This window comes from Tiliqua scincoides, chromosome 4, assembly GCF_035046505.1.
Source record: "Tiliqua scincoides isolate rTilSci1 chromosome 4, rTilSci1.hap2, whole genome shotgun sequence".
NCBI lineage: Eukaryota > Metazoa > Chordata > Lepidosauria > Squamata > Scincidae > Tiliqua > Tiliqua scincoides.
This window is the reverse complement of record NC_089824.1, coordinates 53,667,944-53,680,499: the sequence shown is the minus strand read 5'-3', so window position 1 is coordinate 53,680,499 and position 12,556 is coordinate 53,667,944. Positions and strand designations below refer to the sequence as shown.

Here is a 12,556-nt window from a genome sequence, read left to right as displayed (position 1 = left end):
CTAGCCCAGTAAAATGGTATGACAGAAGTTTGGAGCAGCGAGTGGAATGAATAGTCACGCATACAGAAAGCATAAAATCTGTTGAATTGACTGCAGTAATTATCCAGACTTTTTAATACACTGAATAAAAGGCATTTGCTGTACAACTCTACGCCAGACCCAACATAGACAGCACAGCCTAAGCACCTTTAAGAGTAAAACAGGAAACAGGTGAGGGGGGGAGACAGACAGAAAGTGCATCTCTGAAGAAGGAACCTGAAATCAGAAATAGAACTGTGCAAGGAGCTACAAAGCGATAAGTATTGTTTACCTGTCAGGTGACATTGATTAATCTTGTGCTCTGTGATATCACTCAGTGACTCAAACACCTGGAGGCAGCTGTCACAGCTGTGCACAGCTTCTTCCTCTAACTCCTCCCCTTCTTCCGGCCTTTTCTTACAATCTATCAACTCTCCATCTTCGGCCTTGTCTTCTAGTTTACAGTTCAAATCTGAAAGAAAATCAAGACAATGACCCCAGGGCTTTTAAAGAACAGATCCTTTTCAAAAGGGGATTTGAGATTGGATTTTGTTGCTATTGTTGTTTAGGTTTCCCGACAAGCAGAAAATACTTTTGGCTTCAGCCTGCAGCTCATGAACAGTACACTAGATTTTACTGCTCACTAAACAGCGGAAGCATCTATCCTTTCTATTCTCAATGATTTTTCCCTTCCAAAAAGGACTCCCCCTGCAAAAGCAACGCTTACATTCGTCACAGTTAATTTTGTCAAGTTTAATACAGCTATTGGGGGCTTTTCATCACTTGAATAATTTAAGAGAAGAATTCCCGTCTAGAATTCAGCGCTATCTAATCAAAAAGACAAAATGTACCAGTGAGCGAATTCAGGAGAAGATGTTTTAACTATTTCTTTTTAAAGAAAAAACTTTAAGCTAGCAGATTGCCATGAGAATGAACCCCTTTCATTTCACAGAACAGCCAAATAATCTGCTTACTGTCAACTTAAAAAAAATCCTTAAAATTACCTGTTCTAAAATTATTTAAACGGCCTGCTAATTAACCAAAGTATTATTAACCTACAGAGAAATTCAAGCCCAAGAGGCCTAGTTCCATCATTAGACATTTTAACAGGTGTAGCAAAGATTGCTAGATAATTTAGATCTAATTCCAGGGTGACATTGATGAACCCAGTAAGAGATTCTAACTTACTGTAACAGGTCACCATAAATCCCCTGTACACAGCAGATTAACCAGCACTATGTCAGTTCTGTATATGACTAGTGCTGAAATGGTCTGGCAATCTAAGGCAGTTCCCTCCATTACTTTAAGAAGATTACCCATGACCTAGACAGGGGTGTTAAATTTGTTTCATACAGTGGGCCGAATAGCATTCATGGCGCCTGCTGAGGGCTGGAAGTGACATCAAGAAGCCAGATGGGATGCCATTAAGCACTTTGTTCTGCAATCATATTTTCAAGATATGGGAGAGCCCATTCATCATGCATAACGCATCATGATGAATTATCATGTGCGTTAATTATCATGGGTGGGTTAATTATCACGTGCGTCACCCTTTCAGCCATGCCACCTCTACCAAGGTGTTACTTTTAGCTCAGCAGCTGAGAGGTGCTCTGTGAAGTGACACCTTGGCAGATGCGGCGCTGCTATAAAGGGCTGCCTGCATGGACTCTCCCAGCACCTCAGCAGTGTCTCCCCTCTCTCACCCTTCTTGGTCTGCCCCATCACCATAGCATTCTTTGACTTGAGGCCTGTTTCCGTCTCTCCCTCTGAAAGTCTCAGCAGAGGCAGTGCTGCTAGGAAGGCAGCAATGGGGGATCTCAGTTATCACGTGGGCTGAATAAAGAGCTTCTGCAGGCCAAATCCAGCCCACTGGCCTTATGCTTGTGTTTGACGCCCTTGTCTTAAGAGGTCTGAAAACCATGTCAGTCAGAGTAACATCTATGGTCTGTTTCCAAAATGCAAATCTCAGGAGCAACCACCACGTGACACTTGGAATTCCCAGTGTCATTTGCTTTTCCAAATAGCAGCTATGGGCAGTATTGGAAGGTGGAAGAGAGGGGCGTTAACTATTTCCTTGCTGTTTTCCTCCAACATGTTCCTATTAGCCCAGACAAGAAAAACTCCGGAAGTTTGGTCCCCAAGAAGTAAAGTACTTATGTGCAGAGGAAGTAAATTAGGTCCTAAAAATATGATTAGACTTTGGTAGGATTTAAAAAAATATTTCTATTATCCTTCCCTAAAAAGTAGACAGCTAGGATCATACATGCACACATAGCTCTTGGGCCCATCAGAAGCTGATTCAAGCCCCACCTTGAGTCAGTGGGGGGGCCACGAACTTACCCCCCCCCAAACTATCAGCTACCTTTTTTCAATATTCTTCCTCACAGTAGGTATATTTTCTTCCAGGTAAACCAGATCTGGTGCCCAACACCAGATCCACTGTAGCCACTTTTAAAAATTGCAGTTATTTACCTTGTTCCTTCCCTTGCAATCCTTTCACTCAAAACAAGAAGTGTGGGTCATGCTGGGAAGTCCTAGCATGCACTGCACTTTCTGTTCCTTTAAAGGGACCACAATGAAAGAACCATCTAAATGGCTGCTTCATCAGCCCCTTAAATGACACCTTTGTAATGTGAGCCTCTTAAGCTTAAAGGGTTGCTGATTGTGCAGTTTTTTTGGAGGCACAGGCAGAATCGATCCAATTCCCAGCCAGTTCAACAAACACCTTCCACACCCAGCCCTTTAAAATGTAAAGAGACCATATGAGGGAAGGAGTGTAGGGAGCGTGCAGGGTATATACTTCCCACTCACTAAAAGTGAGCAGGAAGAGGATCCATGCAGCTTGATGGGGGGGGGGAGACTTGAGGGAGGTAGCAGCAGAAGCAGGTAAAGGGGACCTAGACTCTTCCACTCCCCTGCTGAACCCCGCTGTTTGCCTCATTGCTGGGCCACCCCTGTTTCATACAACTTGGAGGATGAAAGCCTAATTGAGTCATATGAAAAAGAGATCTGCCAATAGGAAAACCATTGGTGGAGAGACACACTTGCCCTTACTCATGAGTAGGCGACCATGCCTTGATCCATTGGAAAAGGTAGGCCAAGAGGAATGTAACACCACTAGAATGGTCCTGATCCAATGAATGCAGGTCCCAAAAACACTCCAGAAGGAAGTCCCTCCTTCCAAGCTGATAAATATATTGAATCCTATGGAAAGCTAAATTGAGCTACACTTATGCATTTACTCACGAGTAAACAAACATTTAATGGTTCCTTGCTATGTTGGGGTGTGTGTATGTGTGTGTTTTTGCTGCACTTAAAAACCAGCTTGTTTTATGCCTGTTTTATTCCTGGGGCTATGTCTGCTGACAGCTACAAGCATAAAACACATATATACCACCTATATGACAGCGATTACACTGGATAAAAATGCTTCAAAATGGATTCAAAATATTAATTTGAAATAGAAACACATAACACTGCTTTCAGCCCTTTTTTTCTTTTTAGGGTAACTATGACCCTATAGTTCCATGAAAAAAATAAATGAAAGTGAAAAAAATGAAATAAAAAATTATGGCCTCCAGTCAAAATCAAATCACATGGGAAAACTGAGAGGATTCCCCAAAAGGAAAATACACTTTGTCCCCCTGACTCTGGGAAAGAGGAAATTGTCTTATACAGAGTACATTCCTCTATGTAACTCCATACTGCCAACAATGACTGACAGAGGGTCCCCAGGTTTTCAGGCATTTTTTTCACTGCCCTACCTGAAGATGTCCCTGGGACCTTCTACGTGCAGCATATGTGCTGTACAACTGAACGACAGAAGGAAAGTGCTCTTCCTATGGCCTCCATGATTAGAGAACACTCCCTTCTACCACAGAGCTTCTGACTGACCAAGCTCCATTAAGTTTAAGAGAAGAACTGAAGAGTGTACCCCCCCCCAGAGTTCGCCACCCTTCTCTCTATTCTGAAATTCAGTAAGTATAGTGTTCCTCAACAGGGCATGCAAACAGTGGTGATGTCTGCACAAGTAGTTGCGCGTGTGCTTGAACAGTAACAGGTATTTGATGGGAAGCGCATAACCAGGATGTGTGAAAATGCGCACATTCTTTATTTTGTGTGATCGGCCTGTGCCATCAAAAAGCAAACTCTCCAGCGTTGTTAGTTAGAGCAATATAGTTAAGCCAATGTAACCTGTTAATTAATATATAAATAAATCAAGGCATGTTGCTCTCTACTAACAAGCAGTTTCAGCATGTTAAATGCATGTGCAAAGCTTCCCTTATTAATTCCTTGGAGGAAGGTTTACATGACTGAGCACCACAGTACTTTTTTAGCAGCAATTATGGTTACTGTCATACATAGGAAAGCGGTAACTTTACCAGAGTTGCTCACAGCCCAACAAGGGCAAGAAAATAACAGTATACATACAGCCGCCTGCAGTGTTTCATTACCTATTGTAAAGTTATACAGTGTGATTTTATACCAGATCTGCGTAGACCAGTGCTTCTCAACATTTCCCTTATTAAACCACTTCGTATCATCCACCTATCAGAAGTACCACCAGAAGTAACTGGCAATTATGTCATCAGTTATCTGGAGGCCAGATGCAATATTGCAAATACTGGTAAGAAACTCAGGGTGGATAGGAGGGCTTTTTCGAGTACACAAAAAGCACATGCTGGAGCTCTGCCTGCCAAGCCTAGCCTTGTACTGCTGCTTGTCACATTGCAATACTGATCTTGTTGCCAAGTAGCAGGGGTCCGAGAGTCCCACGGGTACCACCTCAAGTACCACTGGTGATATGGACACCACTGGTTGAGAAACACTGATCTAGACCAATACAGAATACATTTATACACTGTGAGAAACTGTGATGTACCCATGGATTCTCATGACATGGTTGGTTGGCAACCTTCAGTCTTGAAAGACTATGGTATAAGCCTACAGCACCCAGTATTCCCAGGCGGTCTCCCATCCAAGTACTAACCAGGCCTGACCCTGCTTAGCTTCCAAGATCAGATGAGACTGGGTATGTGCAGGGTAACAGTTGCTGCCACAAGCAGTAACTGCATGGTTAAACTATGACTATGGATCTCATACTGAACACCCTGGTTCACAGACTGAACACAGGAACAACTGGTCCATATTGTCTATCCTGAGTGCTGTCCAGGATTTCATCCTACCTGGAAATGCTGAATACGAAACCTGGAACCTTCACTTGCAAAGCAGGTGCTCAACCACTGAGCTACATCCCTCCATTAAAATGTATGGTGGTATGAAAAAAGATGCTATGCCAATGGAGGACCTGCTAATAATTCCCAAGTAGGCCTTAAGCTGTCACAAAGTGAGACACGCTGAATAAAGAGGAAACACCTTTTAACTTCCTTTAACTCATGACCTGGTTCCCAAACTTCCTTGTAAATACGTTCCCAACCTCTGCAGAAACCTAAGCCAAGCAGTTTAAAATACCACTAGGTTATAAGCAACTGAGCAAAAAAAAAAAATTGTCTTAACTGTTGCAAACTGACCCCGACATCATTAAACACTTGTTGGAAGGCAGCATGTGCACAATGCATACTATTAGATGTTCAGCTCAAGCTTCCAGTTTCATCTCATAAAACTGACAGCACTCAGGGAAATGTGGGCACTGGGTCTGAATTTTAACATGACTATTTAAATGCTGCACATAAAGTTTACAGACCTGTTTGTTTTAAAATAAGGATAAAGTCTGACTTTGCTTTAAGTAGCATGCTAGAGGGGAGAAAAGGATGCAACAATTTGTGCTACTTATTATTCATGAATGCTGGCCTTAACAAGAATCCAATAATGCAACAAACATGCACACACACACAGCTTAGGATATGGAACCACGTATGCCAATGCATTCTGCAAAGACAGAACCAGATATTAACGTCAGAATTATTTTTCAAATTATGTAATAGGAGTCACTGGGGGGGGGGAAGGGAGAGTAGGTTCCACTTAAGCATTCATAGATATAATTCTACTGGGACAAGAGTCAGGCAACTTAGTCCCTTCTGCTGCAACTTCAGAATGTATGCTGTAGCAAAATACTATGTTAGTTTTTAGGTCAACTCTTAAGGGGCACACCTGAGAGACCAGGGTTTGGTCACAGCCTCTGTGTAATGAGTTTTGGCAGCCCCTGCCTCTCTTGATGAATGTATTTCCACTATTGCCTTTTTCCTGAAAAGACACTTCCATTGCAAAATAAAGTGACAGATACCTGGAAGCTGCCAAATTGTTTTAGAGATAGAAGGAAGAGCCATCTTCTACACTAAAGATCCCAACATATACAAATTGTTACAGCCAAGCTTTGACAAATCATTGGATCACTGACTGCAAAACTCTGCCTGGGTGCATTTTGCACCCCAAAAAGGTCTCAACCCATCACCCAGAATAAACTAGGTAAACGACACGGACTCTACAAATTGGCAGGGGTTGACACATGTAGTCTTAATAGCCAGCCATTATTTTGGTCAGAAGACTTGAAAATTAGATAGTAGATTGACAGGGACCCTCCTCTATTTTCCACTAAGTCTTTTGCCATGTTTCAAAAACTTGAGAGAATGGGGGGGGGGGCAGAGTCAAGATCTCCCCTTGCTTATACTGATATATGAAGGAGTGGGAATCTTCCCTGCCAGAAGAAAGCCAGAAGGATTCTTGTTTCTTTCCTTATCAAAATGGCAGTGAAAATGAGATCTCTCGGTGAGTGTATCTGTGGAGAACTGTGTGTCCTTCTCACCAGAGGACTGGAAACACTCACCCCAGGCAAGCTGATAAGTTGATTTGCAGATACCTGCATACTGGAATGTACTTTGGGCCCTATTAATCTACCATTTAATTTTCAAGTTTTCTAGTTCAAACAATGGCTATATATTCCCAGACTTTTCTTCCAGAACCATGAGGACCAGAAAGCAGCTTTCAAGGCTAATGAAAGCAAATTCTCTACCAAGTGTCAGAGCCCATTCTTGCACATTAATGTTTTTGGGAAGCATGAAGAATATACTCATTACAGGCTAGACCTTTCCCTATCATTAGGACATGTTTCTGTGATTATCAATTTCAGTTTTTATGGCTTCCTGTCAAATCATAGGCGGGCAGATATGTTCCCTATGCCCAATAACTTCAAACATTAGCACTTTCAGTCACATAAATATCTCAAGGACACACTGATATACATTTCAAGAATCAGTACCTCCTAGACCAGTAGCACTTTCCAGCAAACTGGAAATTATTATTATTATTATTATTAACAGTATTTATATACCGCTTTTCAACTAAAAGTTCACAAAGCGGTTTACAGAGAAAATCAAATAACTGATGGCTCCCTGTCCCAAAAGGGCTCACAATCTAAAAAGATGCAAAAGAAAACCTGCATACAGTCACTAGAAAAGACACTGCTGGGGTGAGGTGGGCCAGTTACTCTCCCCCTGCTAAAAAGAGGAGCACCCACTTGAAAAAGTGCCTCTTACCCAGTTAGCAGGGGAAAGGAGTACTAACAAAGAAAAACCATCTTTGATTGATTGAGATCCTAGTTCCTTTGCTGCCCTGGGCCAGGACCACAAAATGCCATCCCCCCAGGCCAAAAAAATATCACTTCCGCTTTTCAGAGAAAGTATTATTGACCTAGATATGAAATCTCTATCTTCCCATGTACCAAACCAGAAGTCTGCAACATTAGTAACACTTTCTCCTTCTGAAGAGTCGACTAGCAGGAGTTAACTACCACTACTTAACTGACCCTCTTCGATGGGGAGAAGAGTAAGGAGAGTTTCACAAATGCACAGCAGGTGCACAATCAAATACTGCTCTTGATCAACTCTGAATGTACGGAAGAACAATTGCGCAAACTGAATTTAAGGGATTTTATACACATAGAAGCCCCACATCACCATTTTCTCTCAAGGGAAAGTGCATGGATTATTCCAAGCTGGATTTGGTCTCCAGCACAAACAAGAGAAGCTTGAAGCTGTCCCAATCCACAATTCACAAGTAAAACAATTCACCTTGCTATTTGGAAATCACTACTCCACACTGAACAACCCAATACATCAGCTTGTGTGCATTTCACCACCTGCTCCACAAGATCCCCTTTATATGATTACCTAATGCAAAAAAAGATCAGATTTGGTTCCAAAACAATTTTTCCAGCTATTAATATAATGCATAAATGAACTGCTGTTTTCTCTTCCTGGTTATGTTTAACATTACTTATAAATGGAAATTTTAGTAGTATATTTTTCCCATTACTATGTGTAACTGGCAGGTAGTTTTCTCCTCCTCTTCCTTCTCCTCGTAAGGGATGTTATTGCTATAACTTGGTATAATAAAACTGCAACTTTGAAGGAAAATGAAAAACTGCAAAGGCTTAAAAGAGTTAGCAGCAATAAACCCATGGACTTCAATTAATTTCCAGTAAGAGATTGGTTTAAGGCCAACCAGCAGAAATTCTATTCTACCCATGTAAAAATTAGGTTTCACCACATTTACTTTTTATAACCTATATAAAAGTCAAGTTAAAAAAAGTAATGAATATCTGAAAGCCATCACTGCAGACTGGCAAAGGCTATCTGCATGCTTGAAACTCATCTTGCATATTTCTCTCCACGCAACAAGGATCCATAGCTGATCAAGAGCCTAAAATGTCAAACTACCAGGAAAAAAGCCCAGTTTCCAGTTCATTTGACTGCGTTTTAATGGACCTCCTTCCAAGCCACTTCTGCATGGAAAAGTGCTGGCAAAAGAAAGGAAAACTAAGAGATCATGTGGTTATAATTATGACCAGGAAAGGAATATTTCTGCAGTTCAGCGGTGAAGTAAAACTCTGTCGCTGTCTGCTCCCAATAGTGTCCATCGCAAAACAACTGCCTCATTAAATCTCTGCAGTAAGATTAATATGCCGTAGCTGCACTACATTTATAACTTGGTACTCCATAAAAAGCACATTTAATGGAAAGAGTCAGAGCTTTGATACAAAGTAGTACTAGAAAAACTTCTAGCAGTATGTATGGGACTTCTTATCCTGCTTTAGTGGGTAAACTGGCTACAGGTTTGCTATTATCAGCCCAAAGATTTTTCAGCATGGACTATGTCACAAAGAAAACAACCTACCAATAATTTTTATGTTAATAAATGAATTGCAAAAGCTTTCAAAAACCCTCCCACCCTAATGATATTTGGTAAAGGGTACTTTCATGCCCTGTCTCCAAACACATTAGATTGTTTAAAAAGTTCTGGGTATAATTTATGTGAAAAACTACTTTTATTTTTAGTGATACTCTTAAGAAAGGTTAATATTTTGTTAGACTGCTCCAAAACAAGAATGTCAAACATACTGCCACTTATCCACCTCATCTCATTTATCCGACCTAAGTAAATATTGGGTGGGAGAGAGGCCAAGCGGGAGAGCACCGTGGCAAAAAAGGGAACATCAGACCTTTATGATTCTGCTCACTAAGGCAAGTATGCTGAGGCTGTGGCGTCGCTAGGGGGGTGCGGGCTGCACCGGGTGACGTGGCGGGGGGTGACACGCCCTGGGGGATAAGCTAACATCGTGGCTTTAGGAGCTACCCCGTCATGCCATACACCATTGGATGTGGAATGCAGAGTGCAGTGCAAAAAACCAGAGTGAAATCGCTCCTTGCTTTCAAAAGTTATGGCCAAAAAACTGGAAAGAAAAAATGCATGGAGCCCTATGGAAAGTGAAAGTGAGCCCTATTGCCTGTTTACTTGCAAGTAGGCGTACTTGCCTTAGTCCATCGGAAAGGGCAGGCTGAGAGGAATCCAACCAGAATGAGAGGACACCAGAATGGTCCTCATCCAAAGAATGCAGCCCCCAAAACACCTGAGAAGAATGTCCCTCCCTCCTTCCCAGCTGCAGTCTATTGAGCTCTATGGAAAGTAAACTCTGCCACATGGTCGCGTTTACTTGTGAGTAGGCAGACATGCCTTGCCTTTTGGTCAGGCCAGGCAAAGGGGAATGTGAGGCCACCAGAAGGGTCCCAATCCAATGGAACTGGAGCACAACAAATGCTCAAGGCGGCAGCCCCCCCTCCCCACTAAAAAGGACAAAAAGAGGCTTGAACTGGTAAGGGAAAAGTTTTCTATTTTGCACTTGCAAAACCAGGTGGGTATTTATCTGGAAATGCCTGAAATAGAAGAACTTTAAACTGGGCACTGGGAGGGCTTAAGACCTCACCGATTCTTTTTTTTTTGGGGGGGGGGGGGGGTTTATTGCAGGCAGACTAAAGAGTAAGCTCAATTGACCACTATGGGACTTACTTCAGAGTAGACATGCATAGGATTGGGTTCACAGGTTGCAATTCTACCCACACTTTCCTGAGAGTAAGCTCCATTGACCACAATGGAACTTACTTCAGAGTAGACATGCATAGGCTTGGGCTCACAGGCTGCAATCCTAACCACACTTTCCTGAGAATAAGTCGCATTGACCACAATAGGACTTACTTCAGAGTATATTCACTTGGTGGAACAGGACTGGCTCCCCCTTATTTAATTATTTCTTTTCTTTTAATTTAATTATTTATAATTATTTATTTTAATTTGCTTGATGATGTCACTTCTGGCCATGACATCACTTCCAATGAGTCCTGGACAGATTGTCATTCTAAAAAGTGCATGCCTGTGCTAAACGTTTGAGAACGGCTGCCATAAGTTGTTAGTAAGTTGACACAGGGGTGTGTGTGTGTGTGTGTGTGAGACAGACTCTACAAGTTTTCAAAATCACTAAAATTGGAATTTGGAGGAATAATACCATCATGTTATATATCAATCAATGCATAATTTCATGCAGAATGCAATGAAACAAACCACATTGAAATATCTGTGTTCTAACAAAAGGTATAGCCAAAAAACTAGTGGGGGAGGGGGTGATGGTACCTGGGACGTTGCCCTGCCCACTGCATGGGGTGACGCGCAGGCCTCCGCACCTAGTGACGCCACTGTGCTGAGGCCCAGCCTGTCTCCCAACCCTGAAGCAGGAGAAATGGATGGGGACTGTCCCAACAGCTGTGAAGCAGTCCCCACCCCTTCCCCAGTTCCTTCATCAGGATAAAGACTAGGGACTGTTGGATCACTATGTTGCCAAGGCACCTGGAGTATCTTGACTGCATGAGGCCAAATGAGCATGCCCTGTGCCTTTCTTACCTGCTCTTGAGGTGTGAGGGTCCACTTGGCCACTGTTCTGTTGTGACATCTGGAGCACTTTGGTGAAACTTTGCCCTAACGAACACCCTCACACACGTTTTTCCTGTTCTTGAACAGTAAGAGGAGGCAGGGGAATCCTTGGCAGGCAACCACAATTTTTGGACAGTCACATTAAAATTGTGGAGCCCTGCATCTCATTTTTTAAATATTTAAACAAGTAGGGAGTGCAACATAAGAACATAATATGAGAATTGCCCTGCTGGATCAGGCCAGAGGCCCACCTAATCCAGCCCACCAGATGTCTCAGGGAGCAAAATCCTTGAAAGTGTTTCAACCCTAAGAGGATGGGTACTGTTCAGTCAGCCTTGTGGTGCTTTCACTTTCCTAAAACTAATCTGTATAATGAAAGAAGGGGAAATTTTATCACCTTATGGAGATACCTTATCTAACTCTCCACCTTCAGGATATATACTAAGAGCTGTGCTTGAGCAAGTCAGTTCTCCCCTTTTCTGAACCTCTGAACCTCCATTTTTATATATCTTTTTCAACTGGTACTCAGCTGCAATCCTGGTCCCTTTGCTGCCCTGGGCCAAGACCGCAAAATGCCATCCCCCCAGGATGAAAAACTCACTTCTGGTTTTCAGAGAAAACCAAAAGTGACATTTCTTAGCCTTCCTTAAGCCCCTTTAAAGGGGGTTTAAGTTTTGTTTTGTTTTTAAACAGATAGCCGGGGGGAGTTGCAGCAGTGCCCCCTCCCAAGTGGCGCCCCTGACCTCCGGGTACACCAGCAGGACTTAAACATTTCTCATTTGCACTCAAACATAGATTGACACACCCTGCCCAACTTCTGGGGTTTTTTTTAAGACCCTATTATTTTTTTTCTCCCCTGGGGCAAAAATGAGGGTCACACTGTGAAAACAACTGAGAAACCCAGGCTATTAGTATAGCTGAGGTTGGAAAGCATATTGCTTCTCCAAACAAAACATAGCAAAAATGATGGGAGCTCCCCCTCTTTAGACAGTATATTTTCTAAGGTATTTGGTATTTTCAGTTGTTGTATTCTGCTTTGGTATATGGTACAATTACTTTATAAAATATTTATATGCTGCATCAGTTGCTAGTCACAACTGTTTGATAGAAAAAGACTGCATGTGGGATATTCTCCAGGGTGTATGGTAGGGTAGGTAGGGAGGAGATGTGATCCATCGTGCAACAAAAAATAATGTACTGGCAGGCCCCCATATCAATGGGGAACTGGTATCCACTATTTCAATTATCCTAGGATACAGGGACCCCCCCCCCCACACACACACACAGCTGTTACAGTTCCATTTTATCAGCCATAGCAGTG

The 12,556-nt window shown here is 42.4% G+C and overlaps 1 protein-coding gene and 1 pseudogene across 8 annotated transcripts in view; both read right to left on the bottom strand.

Annotated features, from left to right (window-relative positions):
- Positions 1 to 12,556, bottom strand: part of ZNF521 (zinc finger protein 521) — a 348,131-nt gene that overhangs the window by 303,695 nt on the left and 31,880 nt on the right. For all 8 annotated transcript variants that reach the window (XM_066626103.1, XM_066626107.1, XM_066626104.1 and 5 more), the window contains one exon: positions 311 to 490. Coding sequence is in view for 3 of the 8 variants with exons in the window: in XM_066626099.1 (XP_066482196.1) it covers positions 311 to 490 (180 nt within the window). In the remaining 5 variants the exon portion in view is untranslated. The remainder of the gene's footprint in view (positions 1 to 310; positions 491 to 12,556) is intronic.
- Positions 4,960 to 5,082, bottom strand: LOC136650543 (5S ribosomal RNA; annotated as a pseudogene).